The sequence below is a fragment of the Podarcis bocagei genome, assembly GCF_964188305.1.
Source record: "Podarcis bocagei genome assembly, chromosome: 5".
Taxonomy (NCBI): domain Eukaryota; kingdom Metazoa; phylum Chordata; class Lepidosauria; order Squamata; family Lacertidae; genus Podarcis; species Podarcis bocagei.
In genome coordinates, this window is record NC_138129.1 from 100,838,969 (window position 1) to 100,859,398 (window position 20,430).

At 44.1% G+C, this 20,430-nt stretch overlaps 1 protein-coding gene across 4 annotated transcripts in view; it reads right to left on the reverse strand.

The window, feature by feature from the left end:
- NMNAT2 (nicotinamide nucleotide adenylyltransferase 2) overlaps positions 1–20,430 on the reverse strand; it is a 78,575-nt gene that overhangs the window by 57,607 nt on the left and 538 nt on the right. Inside the window, exons 2-3 of one of the 4 annotated variants that reach the window (XM_081193324.1) lie at positions 15,847–16,070; positions 10,576–10,727 (exon numbers count right to left, since the gene is read on the reverse strand). In XM_081193324.1, the coding sequence (XP_081049450.1) occupies positions 10,576–10,621 (46 nt within the window). In that variant the 5' untranslated portion in view covers positions 10,622–10,727; positions 15,847–16,070. Of the gene's footprint in view, positions 1–136; positions 290–10,575; positions 10,728–10,814; positions 10,913–13,122; positions 13,167–15,846; positions 16,071–20,430 lie in introns of those variants that run through there. The other 3 variants (XM_081193322.1, XM_081193325.1, XM_081193323.1) reach the window with 3 other exon arrangements.

Here is a 20,430-nt window from a genome sequence, read left to right on the forward strand (position 1 = left end):
GGGAAAGAGGTCCGGCCAGCCTCCTCCACCCGACTCCTGGACCAGAGCCAGCAAAGCAAGCAACGCCACCCGGGAAGAAAGGCAGGCAGGGGCCCCGCCAGCAAGCAGAGCTCGGGCGCGCAGAGGAAGGACTCACCAAACATCTGAATGTGCCCTTTGGTGATGGGGTTGAAGCTGCCGCAGGCCAGGAGGATAACGTGAGTCTTGGTCGTCTCGGTCATGGTGCCGCCTCGCTCGCTCTCCTTTCTGGTGTGTCTCAATGGGTCTGCAGAGGGAGGGAAGGCGGCGCGCTCCCCGACGCAAGCAGCGCCCCTCCCCTCTGCGCTTAACGCCTTGCGCGCCAGGCGGGAGTTGCGCGCTTCCCCAGGCCTCCAGAGGAAGCTAGAGCTCCGGGAGGGGCAGCGGCGCTGCCTGAAGCAGCCCTCTTCACTTGCTTTCTTTCATCGAGGTGGAAGGGACCCCAGGGTCATCTAGTCCAACCCCTGCAACACAGCAATCTCAACACAGGGTTGCGTGCCGGATTACCAAATAGGCAGAGTAGGCCTATGGGCCCCAGGCCTTTTCGGGGCCCTGTGACAACGGATCAAAATAAAATTGAATTGATCTTGAAATAAAATTGCTTTCTTAAAATGGTTGGTTGGTAAAATAAAAAACATGTATTAGGAGATAATTTGCGAGCCCTGCCTCACCCCCACCTGGAGAGTTTGACTGCCTGGGGGCCTCAACAGGGTTTAACCTGGCACTAAGGTGGTCCCCATTCTGTTTGAAACCAGACTGCACCCTGCTCAGCTTTGCCAGTGCGCCAGCAGTTTTATTGCTGCACCAATGGCTAGTCAAGTGTCATATTTTAGACACTACAGAAGCACACAGTTCTAGAGGTGCTGTGTCTCTCTGTGTGTGTATCTTCCCTATAAGATCTAGTGGTGATGGAAGACAAGAGAAGAGGAGATGGGCACGAATTTAAGCCAATCAACAACAACCTTCATTACACTATTGTCGGGTTATACCTCAATCAGGTGATTTGTTCAGGCTGTATCACTTTGAACTGCTGGTGCAGACTCATATTCTTTTAATGTTCTTAACATCAGCAATAATCATCAGCTCAGTTGGCTAGCGTGTGGTGCTCATAATGGCAAGGTTGCAGGTTCAATCTTTGTATGGCTGAATATCCCTGCATTTCAGGGGGTTGGACTAGATGTTCCAACTCTACCATTGTATGATTCTATGAAAATCTCTACACATAGAAAACAAGCCTGTCATGGAGATGATGAGACAGGGATGGCTGGTGCTGAATTTTCTTTGTGGAATGAATTCTTTTTTTCCTTTTGGGGGGCAGCATTCTGCCATGCAAATTCTTACCTGTAACACACACACACAGGTTCCTCTCCTCAGAGAGTACTAGTCTTAAAATAAGCGGGGGGGGGGGGAATCTTGGATTGGATTCTGAAAGAGGAACTCCTTTGTTTTGCAGATAAGCATTTGAGGCTGAGACAGGGGGAGGGGGGCAGCTAGTGAGTTCACAGCAGCGGGAAGATTTGAACTGGGTACTTCTGCCTCTGCTCAAAAACCCAAATCCCTACACACCACTGTAGCCTGTTGCATATTAATAACTTTCCCTTTTGTTGTCACTTCCTGACACCCTTAGTCTAGGCCAGGGATGGGGAACCCTTCTTCTGCCAAGGGCCGCAGTCCCTTTCGGTATTTCTCAAACTTGGGTCCCCAGCTGTTGCTGGCCTACAACTCCCATCATCCATAGCTCACGGGACCAGCAGCGAGGGATGATGGGAGTTGTAATCCAGCAGCTAGAGAACCATGTCTGAGAAATTATGAGAACTGTTGAGGACCACATCTTGGTAGCTTGGTTGGACTGAAGCTGGTGGTGGATGGTTCCAGGGTCAAAAATGTCTCTCTTTCATACACCTCCCTATCTTTCTCTCTCTCCCCTCCCTCCCCATTTGCCACCCACATCTGCATGCACACTTGTGTGATTTAGCATTTAATCCTGAGTTCCCCAATGCTGTGTCCATAGTCAGCACAACTCCCTCAGACACACACCTTGGCACTTGTCTAGGCCCACTAATCCTCCCAATTGGTGTGGTTGTTTTTTAATTGAGGTGGTTTTACTATTGGGGGTCGTTTGGTGGGAGGCTTTGTTTATTTTGAGGGGTAGTGTTGCCTGCTTTTTCATCTGTACTTTGACCTTGCTTGGGGGGGGGCTGTATTTGAGCATCACCAGCTTTTTTCCTGTAAAATGGACATATTGTGGTGCCCACAATGAGGTGCTGGTACTCATACATTGGTAAAAGTGCCAGCACAAAAAAAGCGACTGCGGACTGCAAAAGAAGTGGTGCTGTCGGTGCAGACACACCCAAGAAAACCCTGGAAAATCTCCAGAAACTTTTTATTATCCCAGCTTGCTTTTGATTGGTTATTGTTATGCTATTTAAGAACTTTTTAATCTGCTGCTATTTTAGAGAGAGAGAGAGATAAAGATTTACACTTTGGAACTTTCATGCTGCTTTGCATTGGTCTGTTGTAACCTGCCTTCAGATTGCGGGGGTATACCTCCCCTCTAAGGGATGCGGGTGGCATTGCAGTCTAAACCACAGAACCTAGGGCTTGACCCAGAAGCTGTACGCTGGCTCCCTCGGCCAGTAAAGCGACATGAGCGCTGCAACCCCAGAGTCGTGCGGTAAAGAGACCCCAACTGTTAGGTCCAGTCGCGCACGACTCTGGGGTTGTGGCGCTCATGTCGCTTTACTGGCCATGGGAGCCGGCGTACAGCTTCTAGGTCATGTGGCCGGCATGACTAAGTCGCTTCTGGTGATCCAGAGCAGCGCACGGAAATGCCGTTTACCTTCCCGCCGGAGCGGTACCTATTTATCTACTTGGACTTTGACGTGCTTTCGTTGGCAGGAGCAGGGACCGAGCAACGGGAGCTCACCCCGTCACGGGGATTCAAACCACCGACCTTCTGATCGGCAAGTCCTAGGCTCTGTGGTTTAACCTACAGTGCTACCCGCATCCCTTTACCTTACTTCCCCTCTAAAAAGCAGGCTAGAAATCCAATGATAATAATAGCAACAATTTTGCATGCCTTCTCAGAGCAAAACCTAAGAGGTGTTCTGCAATCTGTGTATGCCAAATCAGAGTCTTTGCCCCCCCCCCTCCAACCTTTTGACACAAAAGTATAACTTTGGATTCCCTGTCTTTGGTGGCAATGTGATCTCCCATCTGCTGGATGAAGCTCTCTCAACCACAGCCAAAGACAGATCCCTCTTTAGCACTGGGGGACGGGGGGGGGGGGTTCAAACAAGAATTGCAAGTACCGGTATCTCTTCCTTCAAATTTCCAAGCATAGAGCCTATAATGTTTATGCTGTAAGCAGCAGCAACTCCTCCTCCACCAATCATACCATTGCTCTACTCTTTAAAAACAATAACAATAAAAAATGCAGGCTTTTCATCTCTGAGAACAATAAAGATCTACATGGAGCTATTGATCTATCGTTCCCCCTTTATGGCTCTCATTCCAAATCAGCAAAATCCCTTTTTGCTTATTGAAAAGGCTGGGGTTGGGGTTTTCTTCTTCTCCATCCTGTTATTTTATAAGCTTTCCTTAGGGGCAACAGATCAGCGTCAGGAAACAGAAAGCCAAGATCATTTGCCCAAGCCAGAGAGTGTTCTTAAAGCCTCGGCACTGCATCAGAGGAATTCTGCTTTCTTCTTCTAAACCATAGCTATTAAAGCTGAAAAGAAAATGGTTCTGTTTTAAAATGCTCGTGATGAGCTTTCATTGAATGGAGACTGCAAGCATGCACAGGGCAGGCAAAATGTTTTCAGATTTTCTTGTTCATTTTGAAGTTCCTTCAAAGCCTCAGAGATGAAGGAAGACATCCACCAACATGGTTTTTATTTCCAGATTGTGTCAGGGTTCGAGCAAGCTTAGCAGATCCTGAATCCAAGGTGCTCCATGCAGGGATTTATCCTGTGTTCCCCCACCAAGCTCTCTGGTCTGAGAAGAGACCTACCAGAATAACAGCCAGACTTACCAAGGAAGGTTCTCAATAGCTACAGGGCACAGGGCACTGCTTAACCCCTAAAAATCTATTTGTGAAGCTTGCTCCCTGGTCTGAACAACACAGGACTTTACTATTCCCTGTTACAGACTGTCCAGTTCAGTCCCACTCATCACAGCAAGACGAAGAGACTCGCGGAACGGATTCTTTTCGCCTTGCGAGGCACCACTGTAATACAGTGCTATGTAGTTTAGCTAATATATAGAACTGTAGAGATGGAAGGGACTCCTGAGGATCATTAGTCCAACCCCCAACTTTTCTAGTAGAATAATAACCAACACAGATTGCAATCAATTACTACATACTACGTACTGCTTTTGAATTCTGGTGCTGGGGGAGACTCTTAAGAGTCCCATGGACTGCAAGAAGATCAAACCTATCCATTCATTCTTAAGGAAATCAGCTCTGAGTGCTCAATGGAAGGACAAATCCTGAAGCTGAGGCTCCAAGACTTTGGCCACCTCATGAGAAGAGAAGACTCCCTGGAAAAGACCCTGATGTTGGGAAAGATGGAGGGCACAAGGAGAAGGGGGCGACAGAGGACGAGATGGTTGGACAGTGTTCTCGAAGCTACCAGCATGAGGGAGGCAGTGGAAGACAGGAGTGCCTGGCGTGCTCTGGTCCAGGGGGTCACAAAGAGTCGGACACAACTAAACAACAACAACTACATAAACTAGCATATTTTTGCATACCATTTAGGGACTTACTAAAATTAGACATCTGGAAATGCTTTTGATTAATGGATTGATTACAATATAGCAAAGCAAAATGATAAAATTCTAGGGTTGCATAGCCAACAAAGGCAAGACTTCTGCAACTGAACCAGTGGCGTAGCGTGGCTTGTCAGCACCCGGGGCAAGGCAAGTAATTTGCGCCCCCTAACCCGTGGATTTGCGCCCCCTAACCCTAACCCCCGGCCCCCCCTGCACCCCCCACGCTACACCACTGTTTCCTGGCAGTTTTATTCTCTTGGCAAACCGCTTTTGTAGCTGTCAAGCGGTTTATAAATTTTAGGATTATTTTTTTTAAAAAAGGGCATTTTCAGAAAAAGCTGCTCGTGGCTCTCAGCTGTTCCCTCTCAGCTGCTCGCTCCTAGTTTGTGGGAGGGTGGATTTAAGGCGTGACGGGGGGGGTTGCGTGCGAAGAAGGGCAACCTCTCCCCACTCCGCCGCTTTGCTCCACCCTGGCTGGCTGGCAGGCTGGCTACACGCGACGCGCTCGGAGAGGGCCTCCGGATCGTCCCCCGGGCTGGGCAAGGGCTCGTTCTCACGCAGCGGCTGTTGCGCAGCCTCGCCGCCGCCGCCGCCCTTGCTCCTTCGCGTGCGGGGAAAGGCCGCCGGCAGCCCTGGGAGCGCCTCCCTCCGCGCCTTCACACGCAGCTGTGCCAGCCCAGCAGGCGGCTCCCATCCTCCCCGAGCCCCGGCCGGGCTAGCCGGGGTTGTGAGCCACCTGCAGGGAGCCGGGGGTCCTAGCAGGCTCCCTCGGAAGGTGGAGCGGGGCCCTCCTTCGCTGGAGGTTGGATGGCCAGCTGCGAGGAATTCTTAGCAGGCTCGCTCCACCTCCTCCTCCTCCCGACTTTGCAAGGAATTAGCAGGCTCGCTCCACCTCCTCCTCCTCCCGACTTTGCTGCTGCTCGGCTTTTTTCCTCTACCGACGGCACGCTGTGCCTTGGAGAGGTTCCCGCTTCCTTGAGGGGGGCCGGCCAAACGCGCCCCCCAAAATGTTGCGCCCGGTGCGGCTGGCACCCCTGGCACCCCCCACGCTACGCCACTGAACTGAACTAACCATCCTCCTCTCTGCACTCTCCCCAAACCTGCTCTGTAGAGTCAGGGAAACCCCAGGACAGATTTGGAGGGCACAAACTGGAGGGAGAGAAAGGGGAATTCCATCACAGAAGCAGCAATCCTTGCAAGAATGGAACAATAGCAATAATTAAAACAGGAGGGCAGTGACAATAACACTTTGGAAAACATCATCATATTATATATCCTCTCTCAGGATCCTGTAAACAGTGCATGCTCCAAATCCACCCTTTTCTGGAGGCAGTTCTGTTGGCCATTTTGCTTCAAACTTAATTGAGTTTTGGGGAACAAACATAAGACGACCCCTTCTTCTGGAAACCAATGTAAATGTCCTAAACTAGTCATGTTTTATTCATTGCAGAGTTCCACCCTTTCTTTCTTTTTTTATAAGATATTTATTAAGATTTTCCAAGTATTACAAAATAAAAATAAAAAGTAAGAAAATACAAAATAAAAATGGTTAAAAACAACTCATTCTTTCCATTACTTATTTTTCATTAGCTTATTTCCCGGACCTCCTCACGCCTCCCTTTTTTGTATTCCAGTTCAGTTTGTTGGTTCAGCAAATCCTTACCCTCTTTGTTTATCCTAGTCTTTAATCTTAAGCTATTGTAACGTTAAATTTTTACCTATTAATAATCCATTTTTCATATTCCCTTATAGTATTACAGCTGAAAACCACTTAATTCCTATCCAACATCATTCTAACATTCATTAATTTTACAATATTTCTGTAGATAGTCTTTAAATTTCTTCCAATCTTCTTCCACCGACTCTTCTCCCTGGTCTCGGATTCTGCCAGTCATTTCCGCCAGTTCCATGTAGTCCATCACCTTCATCTGCCATTCTTCCAGGGTGGGTAGATCTTGTGTCTTCCAATACTTTGCAATGAGTATTCTTGCTGCTGTTGTAGCATACTTAAAAAAAGTTCTGTCCTTCTTTGGCACCAATTGGCCGACTATGCCTAGGAGAAAGGCCTCTGGTTTCTTCAAGAAGGTATATTTAAATACCTTTTTCAATTCATTATATATCGTCTCCCAGAAAGCCTTAATCCTTGGGCACGTCCACCAAAGGTGAAAGAATGTACCTTCAGTTTCTTTACATTTCCAACATTTATTATCGGGCAGATGATAGATTTTTGCAAGCTTGACTGGGGTCATGTACCACCTGTATACCATTTTCATAATATTCTCTCTTAAGACATCACATGCCGTAAACTTCATACCTGTGGTCCATAACTGTTCCCAGTCAGCCATCATCAGAGTTCCACCATTTCCTCCCTATTATCTGTCCATTGTTTGCCTGATACATTTTACAACTGTGTGCATTAATTGCAAAAATGTAGCTCTTTGGCTACAGGTATGTTTGTCGGCCAATATGCGGCAATCTATGTTTGGTTGCATGGCTATTTCAGCAAAGAAGCATTTTCCTTCAAGAAAGCTTATAGCACTTGAACCACACCTGAAGTTCCCTCAGAGGAAGGGGACAGGTTGGCAAACATCAAACCTGTTACTGGTTGTGGTTGAGATCCTTCCATCAGTCTGGAGACCCAGCTGCATGGCCAGTCCATCGAAGCCTGTCTGCTCACTAGCAATAGGTGCAATGTGTGGCTATCTAACAGCCTCACAACATGCAATTGCAAATGAAACACCTCCTCCAAACCCTTGCATCTTCAGTTTCAGGAGTGGACCTTTGCAAATCATCATATTTGCTCAGCTGAAATAACATCAGAGGCCTAGCCTTGTTGAAGCAATACTGCAGCTGCAATTGGAGCTGTTCGTGCTACTGATTACAGCACCTGCTGCAGCATTGTGATTTTGCTGCCTCAAGCCAGCTTATCCCAAACTACAGCTTCACCCTGGTTGACCCTCATCAACAGCTTCACTGACGATACTGCCAAGTAACTGAGTTGACACCATAGCATACTGCCAGGCAGAATCTGTAGTCTGCATGAACTCTGGTATTGGAAAGTACACACACACAAACGTGTGTGTGTGTGTGTGTGTGTGTGTGTGTGTTTAGAGAGCAAACACATACACTGAGGCATCTGATGAAGACCTGCATTTTTAAAATGAGCTTAAAATATATATATTTGTAAATGTTTGTATCTCTCATTCTCTCATGCCAGGCATAAACCAGCTGGGTGCTCTGGCAGCTGTTTATCTTCCTGTTTAAGGGCCCCTGTTTAAGCAAGTGCCTCAGGGTTGTAAAAGGAAATTACAGGCTAGGAGCAAAAGGTCACACTGACCATACAAATTACAAAATACAATCAGGCTGCAAAGACAATTAAGAGTTGGTAAATAGTAAGAATTATTGTGCCTCCCATTAAAACTTGAGCCACATTTTCATAAGGTTAAAAAGGGCAAAAGCTAATAGAAACAGCTGGCTAGGAAAAAGAGTTGTAAACTAAAAAGGCTGCTTTCGAAGATGTTTTACTGAGTCCTTCTCTTTGAAAAGGCCTTTCCTCCTAAAAATCTATATATGTTATGTATGAAATATATTGGCTTAAATGTAATTATGCAAAGGATTTACAAAGTAAGAAATGTTAGATTCTTATGTTAGATTCTTATTTCATTGATGGTGTGTGAGAAGGTGAACCCAAGATCTCTTTAAGATAAAAATTAAAGACCATGCACCATCTGCTTTAGCCATCTGTTCTGGAGTGAATAGGGCAATAGGGCAATAGGCCAAAGATAATCTGGTAATTAAGGTGCCTGGTCGAGGTAAATGTAAGATATATGGCTACTTGTCTGCCATTTATAGATAGAAGGAAATATAGCTCTTTGTCTCCCATAAAAGGTAATAGGAAATGGGTGTATCTTTTATGATTGGTTCTAGCAAACAGCCAATAGGAATTTCAACCAGGCTGATTGGACAGAGGCAGCCAAAGGAGGAGCAAGGGGGCTGGGCTGAGGGAATATAAGTGCTGGCCATCAGGGCTGGAAAGGCAGAGCTTTGGTAACCATATACCACTGTGTCTCTCATTTATTTGTCTGACAAATATTTCATTCCAGCTAAGCGTTAACCACAAGCAGGGTGCTACAACACAAACAGGCTTACAGTCCATCTGTAATACTATCACTAAATAACAATAACTTAAATAATTACAAAATCTAAAGGTGTCATCTAAATTATCAAGAAAAAAAAATAATTGATCAAAGCAATTATTCAAAAAATGCATCAATCATATATACTAAAAATGGTTGGAGGGAGGAGAGAGTTGAAAGAGAGATTCATACTAACAAGCAGCAGAGTTAAGCACAATGGCAATTGCTCCAAGCACATTTAAACTTGAGTAGATTTGCATCTGCCCTAGTCCACCTTTAAATAAATGTTCCCCACTAAAATACTTAGGCTGGAATAAATCACAGACACCTAGCTTTACAAATAAGTGAATGTTTTATTCACAGCAAACAAGTCTCCATTTACTAGCAATAAAATGAAGAAGAAAAATGTTCCAAATGGCTTAAAAAGTAAAGTACTTGGTTTTCTTACAAAACAATCAGGCAATCTTTTACAGATGCAGGTTGTAAAATCTCCATTTTTAAAGAGATTTAGTTCACTTGCAGGATCAGCAGAGCTGGGATCCAAAGCCACACGACTCCTGCTTTTATTCTTTCAGGAAGCACAAAGGGGGAAAACTCTATGAGAGGTCCAGAGAATGGGCCTTTTCTGAGGGGGCTCCCTGTTTGCGAAATACTCTCCCCCGGGAGGCTTGCTTGGAGCCATCATTATATATCTTTAGGCACCAGGCAAAAATTTTCCTCTATAACCAGGCCTTTGACCTTGGACTATCTGTGGCCTTTTAGAAGTGAGCGGGATATTTTTAATGTATTTCTCTTTTGGTTTTAGTGTTATCTATGTGGGGTTTAATGTCTATTTGTTTTATTGCCCTGGGCAATAAAAAGTGACTGACAAATTTAATAAATAAATTAAAAAACAATTCAAATCAATCTTCAAAAAAATTTAAATGGGTAAATAACGTTCTCTATTCAGTCTCTGTATGCCACCTATGACTATTTAGCTCTATCCTGTCCTCCTTCAGTTGTCAGAGGGGGGAAATATGTACGAGTTTTCTTTGCTTCCAGACTCATTCTTCTGCAGTATAGAAAATACTGAAGAATAGGGGCCCTTTACGAGCTGGGATTCATAGCATCTCTTTTGTCTCCTTGACAAGCTTCTTCAGAAAACTTAGGGTGTCTGATGGTTCCCAAGCCTTGCTTGAATAAACACTGTAGGCTGAAGGCTGTTGATAGAGAGTTGTGAAAGACTTTGCATATTTCAAATTTACCAAAATTAAAAGATGGGAAATGATGCACAAAGCTCTTGTACATGCAAAGCACAGCAAGCTGTTTGTAAGCATCAGCCAGGCCTCTTATAAATGCGGCATTTAAGCTAAGCTTGATTGGAGGGGAATTTACAAAACGCTCTCAGGAACAGCAGTGATATTAGGGTTATAAATATCTGTTGGTCTCTCATGGGGGGGGGGGAGCATGGATCCAAAGGCAAAGACAAATGTTGCAAGGCACACAAAGAAGCACATTCAAACACTAAATGCTGAAAGCGTACATATTCAAAGTCGAAAACATGAGATCACGATAATATTTTGTGCATTTCAAGAGGCCAAACATTTTCTGGTGCATTTTCATTTCAAAAGCTGACAAATAACAACTTGCTCCATAGTTATAAATGTACCTTTATAAAGGTCATCTCTTCCTTTTGAGTTGGCTACTATCAACATGTTGATGATGGTGAGCTCTATTTTCACCAGTGAAAGGATCCAGGAGCAGATGTCTTGATCTTGAAACAGTGTATGGCAACAATGGTTGCGGAGAATCAGATGAAAGCTGTATTCAGACGAGAGAGAAGACAGGCTAGTGGGGAATTCTGATTCTATGGGGAGCTGAATTTACCTGTGATGAATGGAATATTACCAGGGTACCCTTAGACCAGGAATGAGGAATCTGTGGCTCTCCAAATGTTGGACTTCATGCCTCACAATTCCTAACTACTGGCCATGTTGCTCTCTCCCCTTCCCTGCAGAGAAAATGGAACCATGTGATTGTTTAACACACCATTCATATTCATCTTCGTTTTAAAATATAATTCACACATACCATATTCCATACGAGCTTCTTCTGAGCAACAACCAAACATGTACATTGCTAAATGGTTCTCTGAGAGTTCCACCACAAGCTCAGTTCTCAGTCTGTTGCGGTGATATGAATGCCCAAGTATGGCGTGGTGCTCAGCCATTTCAGCCATCTTGCACATTCAGCCCCTGCTAAAAATAATGACCACATAAGGAAAACAATTGCCCCGAACATTATTGTGAGCTCAGCTGTTATTTGTACTCACATGAGCCTAGGACTTTCAGCCCAAGTCGGCTGTGGCACAAATAGCAAATTGAATAGGAGCAAAGGGCAAATGAGACCAAAAGCAATGAAACAGAAAGAAATGATACCTTGTGATGGTCTTGTAACCTGAAAAGGGGATCTGAAGTTCACAGTCTAATACTATGTAGGTCATCTAATTACTTTTTCCAATTTAATCTTTAAAAACAAGGCCTGGACCTCTGTAGTACTGGTGAACAACACCCTACATCACTGTCAGGAGTAAAGTAGAGATAGTTCTATATTTATTTATTTCACAAATTAGGAAATGCTGCCAACCACCCCAATCCCTGCCGAATGAGGCTGTGAAAACAATGGCCATTCAATCTAGCTATGCCAGCCAAAGCTAGTTTCCAGCATACAGCTACCCATCCATTGTGGCCAAGGAAGAGAAGCAATTCAAAGTGAGGGTTTTCACCTATAAAGCCTTAAATGGCTCAGGACTGCAATACCTCAAGCACCACCTCTCCCCGTATGAATTGATCCAGACCCTGCAATCAACATCCGAGGCCAATCTATGTGTACCCCCTCCATGAGGAGTCCAGAGGGAGACAACATGACAAAGGGTCTTTTCTGTGGTGGCTCACCACTCGTTGAACGCTCTCTCCAAGGAAACTCCCCCTGATGCAAGATGCCATAGGACGGTCGTTTTCCTTGGAGATACAGGAGGGACAATATCCCAATGGCCCTTTGTCCCAGTATACTCCGTTGAGAATACTGTAACTTTAATTATGCCCAGGCAGTATACTGTTTCCATACAAGCATGTTCCCTTGCAGCATGTTGACAGAATGCTGGTACAGTAGCCTGCTTGTATTCAATCACAGCTGAACTTTCTTGACTTTCTGGAAAGCACATGCACAAATACAGACACATAGCATAAATCTAGGTCTTAGATCTGCCACTGCAATTTTGCCCACCAACATCCTTCCTATTTTCCCCAAGCCAGGAAACCCAGCCATATGCATTTGGGGGATGAAACAGGAGGAAACCCGAGCTGCCCTTAGGTACTGGGGCCACCTGCAGGGCTACAGTCAGAAGACAACAATCCCATGTTTAGTTTGCTGTTTCAGATTCACACACATGTGGTGCTGCATATGATTGCCAGATGGCCCCGATTTATTTATTTTTTAAAGAAAGGTTAGCTCTTCTTACACAACGCACCCAAAAGCACAAAATAAAACCTGGCCACAGATTTGTAGACACAAATAACCTGGTGTGTGAGAAGGCACCTGCTGTGGCTCACCTATCTCCCAGGCAGTGCCTGTTCAGGTTGTACAGAATAGGAGACTTGGTGGCCACTCTTCCCCTTTTCAGAGTCGGCCCCAGCGGCGTGTGGTGAATTTTTTCATAGGGGAATAGTTAGGGCCAGTGTCATGACGTCACAATGTTGTGCCCATGAGCATTGCGCCTCCCTCTCTAAGCCAGGCAGAAGCTTCCAGGGCTTTGGGAAGGAGGCTCCAGACTTTAATACTTTAATTTACCGGGAATGTTTAGAAGAGTAGCCTAGTCACCTAGTCCACTGACAGCACACCGCTAGTCAGCCCAATATATTTTGCAGACACGGCCCACCAGTTGAGATCTTCGTAGGAGGTCTGATCCGTGTACCAGCAGTAATAGAAGTTAGTTGGCCTGTTCTTTTCCTCTTCTCAGTGAATAGTGAAAACCATCTTCTTCCTTTGGCCTTTTTAGGATAACTGATTACTTTTGATATGGTGGTGTTTTATCTTCCTGTTCATTTTAAGAAAAAAACTTGCTTCTGTGTTTTAATTCCTACACATCACTTGGCAGGGGTGGGTGGGTAACTGAAATGCAGGTGAAAGACAAATGTTTACTTATTTATCAATGTACCTTGTGCCATCCTTTTGTGAGTTTCCCATGTTCGCTCCACAATGCTGGCTGATATTGTCAGGGAAATACACAAAATATTGAAGCCACTAGGAGTCCACCAATTTTGTGAGCCCCTCCCAGACCCAGGCTATATATCCTGTAATCACACCCTAGGTCACACCTGATAGGCTAATTCAAACTTTCCCTCTGGAGCCTGATTGGACAACTCCAACGGCCAATCAGATGCTACATTCTAAAACCCTCCCAGCCTATTAGTCTAGGATCCAAACACCAGACATAACTCTTACAAACCTACCAAAGGTCAGAATTGTGTGCTTTTCCATTCTGCAAAAGTTGCACAGGCAGTAAAACTTAGCTTAGTTACACTGGTGGAAGTTCCTAAATCGTTGGTCTAGGAACTCAAAAGTGGCTTGTAAGAGCTATGCGGTCTGAGCTGGAGCAACAACAATAGACTTGATTACCTTCCCCCCAAGGTGAAGGGGAGTGAGGTAGCTAAGCCTGGCAGGACAGCTTACTCCATGGCATTAACCCCTTCATGCATTAGACTTAAGCATGTAGGTTATATGAGACTGGTTATCCCCAAAACCTTTGGAACATGCAGGAGATTTGTAGGAAAAGCAGGGTCCTGCTCAACCTCAACCTTTGGCACAGCCAAACCCAGTGTGAAATATGGCAATCTCCTCTCCTTCATCACATTCTCTTCAATTCACAGAAAACTTAGGGGAAGGACAGTTGCTCTACTGTCTACCTGATGAGTGAATTTGTAGAACCCTGGATATTACAACATGGAGTGAATGATCCTAAACTTTTCTGGAAAGATGGGGAGAATGAGTCATGTCATTTTCAGCTGCTACATAGTGGTTTGTGGAAACTGACCTTTGTTCTTGCCCATTTCTTCTTGGGAATCTTACCACCCTCCTACTTTCCTGACATTTCCAAGCTATAACAGTGGAGTCAGAAAGTAAAAATCCCTGGACACATTCACGTATGGTCTCCCTGACTGTGAGTCAGAAGTACTGTTATCAGACTTTTTTGAACAAGGCCCCACTGACTCATGACTTTAGCTTCAAGCAGTGGGCTGCTCTTTTCCAACCTCTTTTCCATTTAACACCTGATGCTAAACCTGTAATAGGTGGTGAGCTTCTGCACCAACCTTTGAATTAGGGGAAAAATGTGTGTGTTTCATCATTATAGGAGAAAACCCCAAAGCACTAATTATTACTAATATCCACTTTTACTTATTTGTCATTGAGTGAAAGGGCAAACATTAAATATGAGCTAAAATTATTGTTTTGACTTTAGGAAGGCTTCCAGGTTCTGCCCTTGGCTGATTAATTTGATGCTAGGGAGACTATCTCTACAAGCTTGTGCCAGTATAATAATATTCCAACAGGAACTAGTCCAGTATTTTCATCAGTGGTGAGACAAAAGCTCCTGTTCTTTGGTCCCAACATTTAATATTCAGATGTATACAGCTTTGAACATGAGATTCCATATAGCTATCACAGCTAATAGCCATTGATATGCTTATGGTCAATTAATGTATTGAATTATTTTAAAATATTTTATTTTAAAGCAACACACATTCTGAATTCTTTGAGATAATTGTGTTGTGTGAAGTACGTTATTTTTACCATACCAGAGCCTATTTGAAATCATATGTATTAAGTGACTGAGACTCATATTATGGGAGATAAATTAAAAAATTAAAAAATTGTCCAGTAGCATCTTAGAGACCAACTAAGTTTGTTCTTGGTGTAAGCTTTCGTGTGCATGACAGACTGAAACAGAAGTCACCAGACCCTTATATACAGTGGGAGGGTGGGGTGGGGTTTTTCTCAGAAGGGTAGTAGGAGATGGGTATGGTAAACCTGTTGATGACTGTTATACAAGGGTCTGGTGATTTCTGTTTCAGTGTATCTGAAGAAGTGTGCATGCAGATGAAAGCTTATACCCAGAACAAACTTAGTTGGCCTCTAAGGTGCTACTGGAGAATTTTTTAAATTTTTTTTAATTTATTTATTTATTTATTTATTTATTTATTTATTTATTTATTTATTTATTTATTTATTTTTATTTCGACTGCATCAGACCAATACTGCTACCTACCTGAATCTATTATGGGAGATGCTACTGAAAAATTGGTTTTTAATATGCATTTACACATTAATTTTATTTTGTTCATTTCAGAATTGTAGAGTTCACATCCTTTGAAAAAGATTAGCCATAAACTACATTGGGAATAAAGAATACACTCTTTTTATACAGCTACTGTTGTTGTGGTGGTGGCTGTTATCCTTGCAAACGTTTTAGAAAGGTTTGATCCCTCTTCTTGTTATGGTTGCAAAACAAACCTAGTTTCTGATCATGCAAAATCTGTATTTGGATGGATTCCTTGCATGCGTTCCCTAAATAGTTTATCCATGCTATCCCATTGATCTAGCCTGGTGTGGCACCAGGACCTGAAACTTCAATGCATCATCCAGATTTAATTGATTTAACTTAGCTGAATTTTAGGCTGGCCACCTACAGAGTGAAGACAGGAGTGCCTGGCGTGCTCTGGTCCATGGGGTCACGAAGAGTCGGACACGACTGAACGACTAAACAACACCAACCTACAGAGTGCCAACAAATAAATTGGGTGGAAATATTTGCTTAAAATTTGCATAATCTAATTTTTTTTTGGGGGGGGGGGATACTAAATAGAAATACAACGCATCTTACCAGGTGGGGAAGACTGTGACCTGTGTGCCTGCTCAGTCCAAGTGCTCACTGCTGATGGGCACTTCAATGACCCTGCTCTCCCTTCTGATGATGCCCATTTATCTTTAAACAGGACTTTGACCAGGCAGCTCTTCAAACTGAGAATAAGATTGGAAGAATAGAGACTCTGCTCTTACAGCCCTTTAAAAAGGCTTGTCATCTGTAAAGTACGGTACAGGACCACCCTGCAAAATGTAAATGGGAGTCATTATTATTCCCCTGGTGTGGAGGCAGGCTTCAAACTGGGACCACTCTCCATAGCAAAACAGAAGCTAAAGGACTCAAAACTATGCACTGTTGCTCAGTAAATTGCTACTGGGTCATAAAACACATTCCAGTGGGCATGGATCCCCATCTCGTACTTGAGTGTAGACCACTGGAGTTCAACTGGTGATAGAAACATTTAGAGTGCATTGATGGGGGAATTTTTATGGCACGATGCTCCAAAATTCAGTGGCCCTTAGTTTACATTTTCTCTCATACATACTCACAGTCCTTCTGAAGATCTGACTTCAGGTAATGGCATAGCATATTTCAACATTTCAGAAATTCTGCCCTTTTTAGTGGCACAACTAACTTCCAAAATCATAGCTGGAATTTAACTGGCTTTCTAGATTACTTAAGGGTTTGAGAACAACTAGCAATAATAAACCTCTGTACTGATATTGCCCATGTTCAGCAACTGATGCCTGATCAGCAAATTCTTATGCCATCTTATGAATTTTCACCAGAAGTAATTAAAGCTGTCTTCATACAGGATTATGTGATATTGTGTAAACTATAATAGAACTTTCTTTTTAATTACAGCTATATTAGGAATACAGAAACAGTTGTAAAGCATGGAATGGGGGGATGTTAATTGTGTGCTAAACAATTGGTATAATACACATGGCCATCTGGCCCCCTCCTCCTGCACCTGAGCCCAGATCCTGATCATGCCACATACACGCCACAGCTATTTAGAGTGGGGGGGGGAATGGACTTCCAAATTAGCACCGCGTTTTGCTTGGCCCTGAGTAGCAAAGGGTGCATGCAAAGTGTGCCTTGGGTTGGCAGAGTTCTCCCTCCAATGGAGACTTAAATGTTAATTAGGAACAGACTGCTCCCTGCTGAAATGCAGCTATAGAGAAATGTGCACATATTGAATTTCCACCTGCCAGGCTACAGTCCCTCGGAGGAAGGTGTTATGTGTTGAGGTTCTCACCCTGGCCACCAGGGGTGTTGTCCTGGTCACTGGCCACTCAGGTCCACGTCAGTTAATTTAGGTGGGAAACCCTGGGGTGTTCTTGTTACAATGATGACAGCCGGCTGCCTATAAAAGCAGGCTGGCTGAGCTGTTCAGTGCAGTTCAGTTCCAGCTTACTCTAAAGAACCACTTGGAGAAATCTCTGTGTCGTCTGCCATCTCCACCCACTACTTAATAGAAGGGATGGCAACCCTAGTATGACTCTTCTTGTTCCACCTTATGCATGCTTAGTCAGAATAAGGCTCCATCTGCACTATACATTTAAAGCAGTATAAATGCTTAACAGTCATGGCTTCCCCCAAGAAATCCTGGGAAGGGTCATTTGCTAAGGATGCTGAGAGGCCCCTATTCCCCTTACAGAAATCTGTTTCTGGGATATTGGATATAGAAGGCCAGACCAAGCATCCCTGTTGAATGGTCACTTTAAAATATGAAGGTTCATTATTGTTTCACAAGTTGTGTATGTCTTTAAGGGCCAGGGCAGATAACGAGACGCAGTCCTGCAGCTGTGAAACATAGCAGGTGCTGCTAAGTTGAGTTAATTAAGCTGCGTCAGCAATTGGGTGTAGTATATAAGGAGCAGCACCTAGCTCTCTCATCACCCTGGGGGGTGGGTTGGTGGTTGGGTTATGTTTGTTGTTGTTATCTTTAGTGTAAAAGGAGTTTTGTTTTTGCTATTAAAACCTTGTTAAAGTTATTTTTTAGTTCCTTGTTATGCATGGTCTCCCCAGCAAGCTCTCTGCAGCGCTACTAACCTGCAAATAGCCAACAATCCCATCTCTTCTGGGAAGAGCTGAGCTATTTTAGTGACACTGTGGAAGCTGTACTATCACTTCCTCTTCTGAGCATAAATGGAAAACCCTTTATAACCTTTCCAGGGTTTTGTTTTAAAAAAGAGCAATCCTGGTTACTTTGAAAAATGAGTGCAAAATCAAAGCATATAACTTTCACTCTGAGAACTAGATGAGGTGCTCCCCCACCCCTGAAAAATAAAATATGCCGCTGGTTAAGAAATGGGAACACTGAGGGAAGGAAAGGATGAGTGGAACACACTTGCCTAGATCTCTAACCTGTATTAAATTGATTGGCTCCAGAGAAGAAATTAATCTTTTAGTACAAAGCCTCTAACTGTGAGGAATACAGCACTTGCTTCTTTTGGGTGGCTCTGTACATGGGACTGCAACTCATCTGATTTTATGGATATGCTTCTCATAGTTTTAGAGCCTGTGATTGTATTAACTACTTGAATAAGGTGCATATTTTCCAACATTGCATCAGATGAGCTTTTTGCATGTGTGCAGAAACAACAACTTTCATGAGCATTTAGACTATAAAAGGTAAAGGTAAAGGGACCTCTGACCGTTAAGTCCAGTTATGAACGACTCTGGGGTTGCGGCGCTCATCTCGCTTTAGTGGCCAAGGGAGCTGGTGTTTGTCCACAGACAGCTTCCAGGTCATGTAGCCAGCTTGACGAACCATAGCAGCGCACGGAAACGCCATTTAGCTTCTTGCTGAAGTGGTACCTATTTATCTACTTGCACTTTGACATGCTTTCGAACTGCTAGGTTGGCAGGAGCAGGGACTGAGCAACGGGAGCTCACCCTGTCACGGGGATTCAAACCACAGACCTTCTGATCGGCAAGCCCCAAGAGGCTCAGTGGTTTAGACCACAGCACACGCACACCCCAGACTATGTGGCACCCCAAAGACCTTTGGTTTCCTTTTTAAAATATGCATGGTTAAAACCTATGCCATTGTGCTCTATAAGTCTTTTTGACAGCACAGGACAGCCATATCCGCCTCTCGTATTCTGCTCATACTGCTTGCATTTTTAGTTTCAAGTGAGAGGCAATTACATCACGCGAAAAGCTTCCTACATGCTTGATTTCCCCCTTCTAACATCAGCTTGGAGAGGACTGGTGTAGACCATACTGCCAGTCAGTGTAGACAATATGGAGTTGGGTGGACCAATGGTCTGACTCAGTGTAAGGCAACATCCTGGATTCCTAACCACCACCATCATATGGGTAACTATTATCCTATTATCTCACTGATTAAATCCTCTTCCCCAACGCGAGGATCCCAAAATGTGCACACATGCCTGTCTACCCAGAGTGACTTGCCCAAAGCCACACAATGAGTCTTTGGCAGAAGTGGGGGCTAAGCCAAGGTCTCTCTCATTTAAGTCCAGCTTCACATCCAATGTGATTTTTAGTCACATAGCTAAACTCACCCTAGCTCTCCCTTTTCACCATCTCTTTAATGAGCTTTGTGATTCATATTAAGGCAGGTGTTCAGCCTTGTAGACATGGTTAGTCTCACATGAGAAAGGGAAGATGACTCCCTTTTGCAATGAAGGATTTTGAAATGAGACACGGATCGCCTTTCAGTGTGAAATCCCTCCCAGGGAAAGTGCGATATACCAGTAGCTTGTGTACCAAGGAGCTGCTCATGTCCCACATTAAAACTATGACACAGCAGAAAGCATTTCCTGACTCAGAGAGAAATGTATTGAATTTATTTTTATTTTTTTTGCTTCTGGACTCTCTCTGCACTAATAATAAGACATGAATCCAGAGCCATCTGCAGAGTTGTCGAGAATGATGATTAAATTTAAGGAGGGTCATTAATATGTCATTTAATAATAAATTGATTTAAACCTGCATATACTTAGTTGTTTTGCTTATTTAAAGGGTTTATAAACCACTTTTGAGACCCATGATTCGCAAAGTGATTACAATACAGTATAAAGAAAGTAGAAATCCAAGTGCCAAACAATGCAGTGTATCAATACTGCAATGAGTTCATGACACGGACAAGATCTAAAGAGGGAACTTCTTGATTTGTAGCTCAGCCTTCTCACCCTTATGCTCTGACAGTTTTTAGTGTACCAGGCAGAGCTGGATGTTATAGGACATATGCTGAAAACCGGTAAGAACAAAATGGAATTGCCTGAGAGCCCACAAGGACTATCTTACTGATAGAGTGATGAAGCCTGGCCTGGTTTCAGAAAACACTGGTCCACTGTGCAAGACCAAAGGACCAGCCAGGAGGTCAGGTGGTGCCAGCAGGTCCCAGGGTCAGAGCCAGAGAATCTGGCAGGTGGTGGTGCTGGGGTTTTGAGTAAAGGCGGAATTTGGCAATTTAGGAAAAGAGTTGTGGTGAAAGCTGGCAGATTATGGGTGTGCAGCTTCCAGGGTCCACAAAAGAGCTTGGCAGGCTCTAGAATTTACTGCCAATATTGGTTATCAACACCAAGAAAAACCAAACAGTTGCATTGTTTGGCGGCTCCAGAGTTG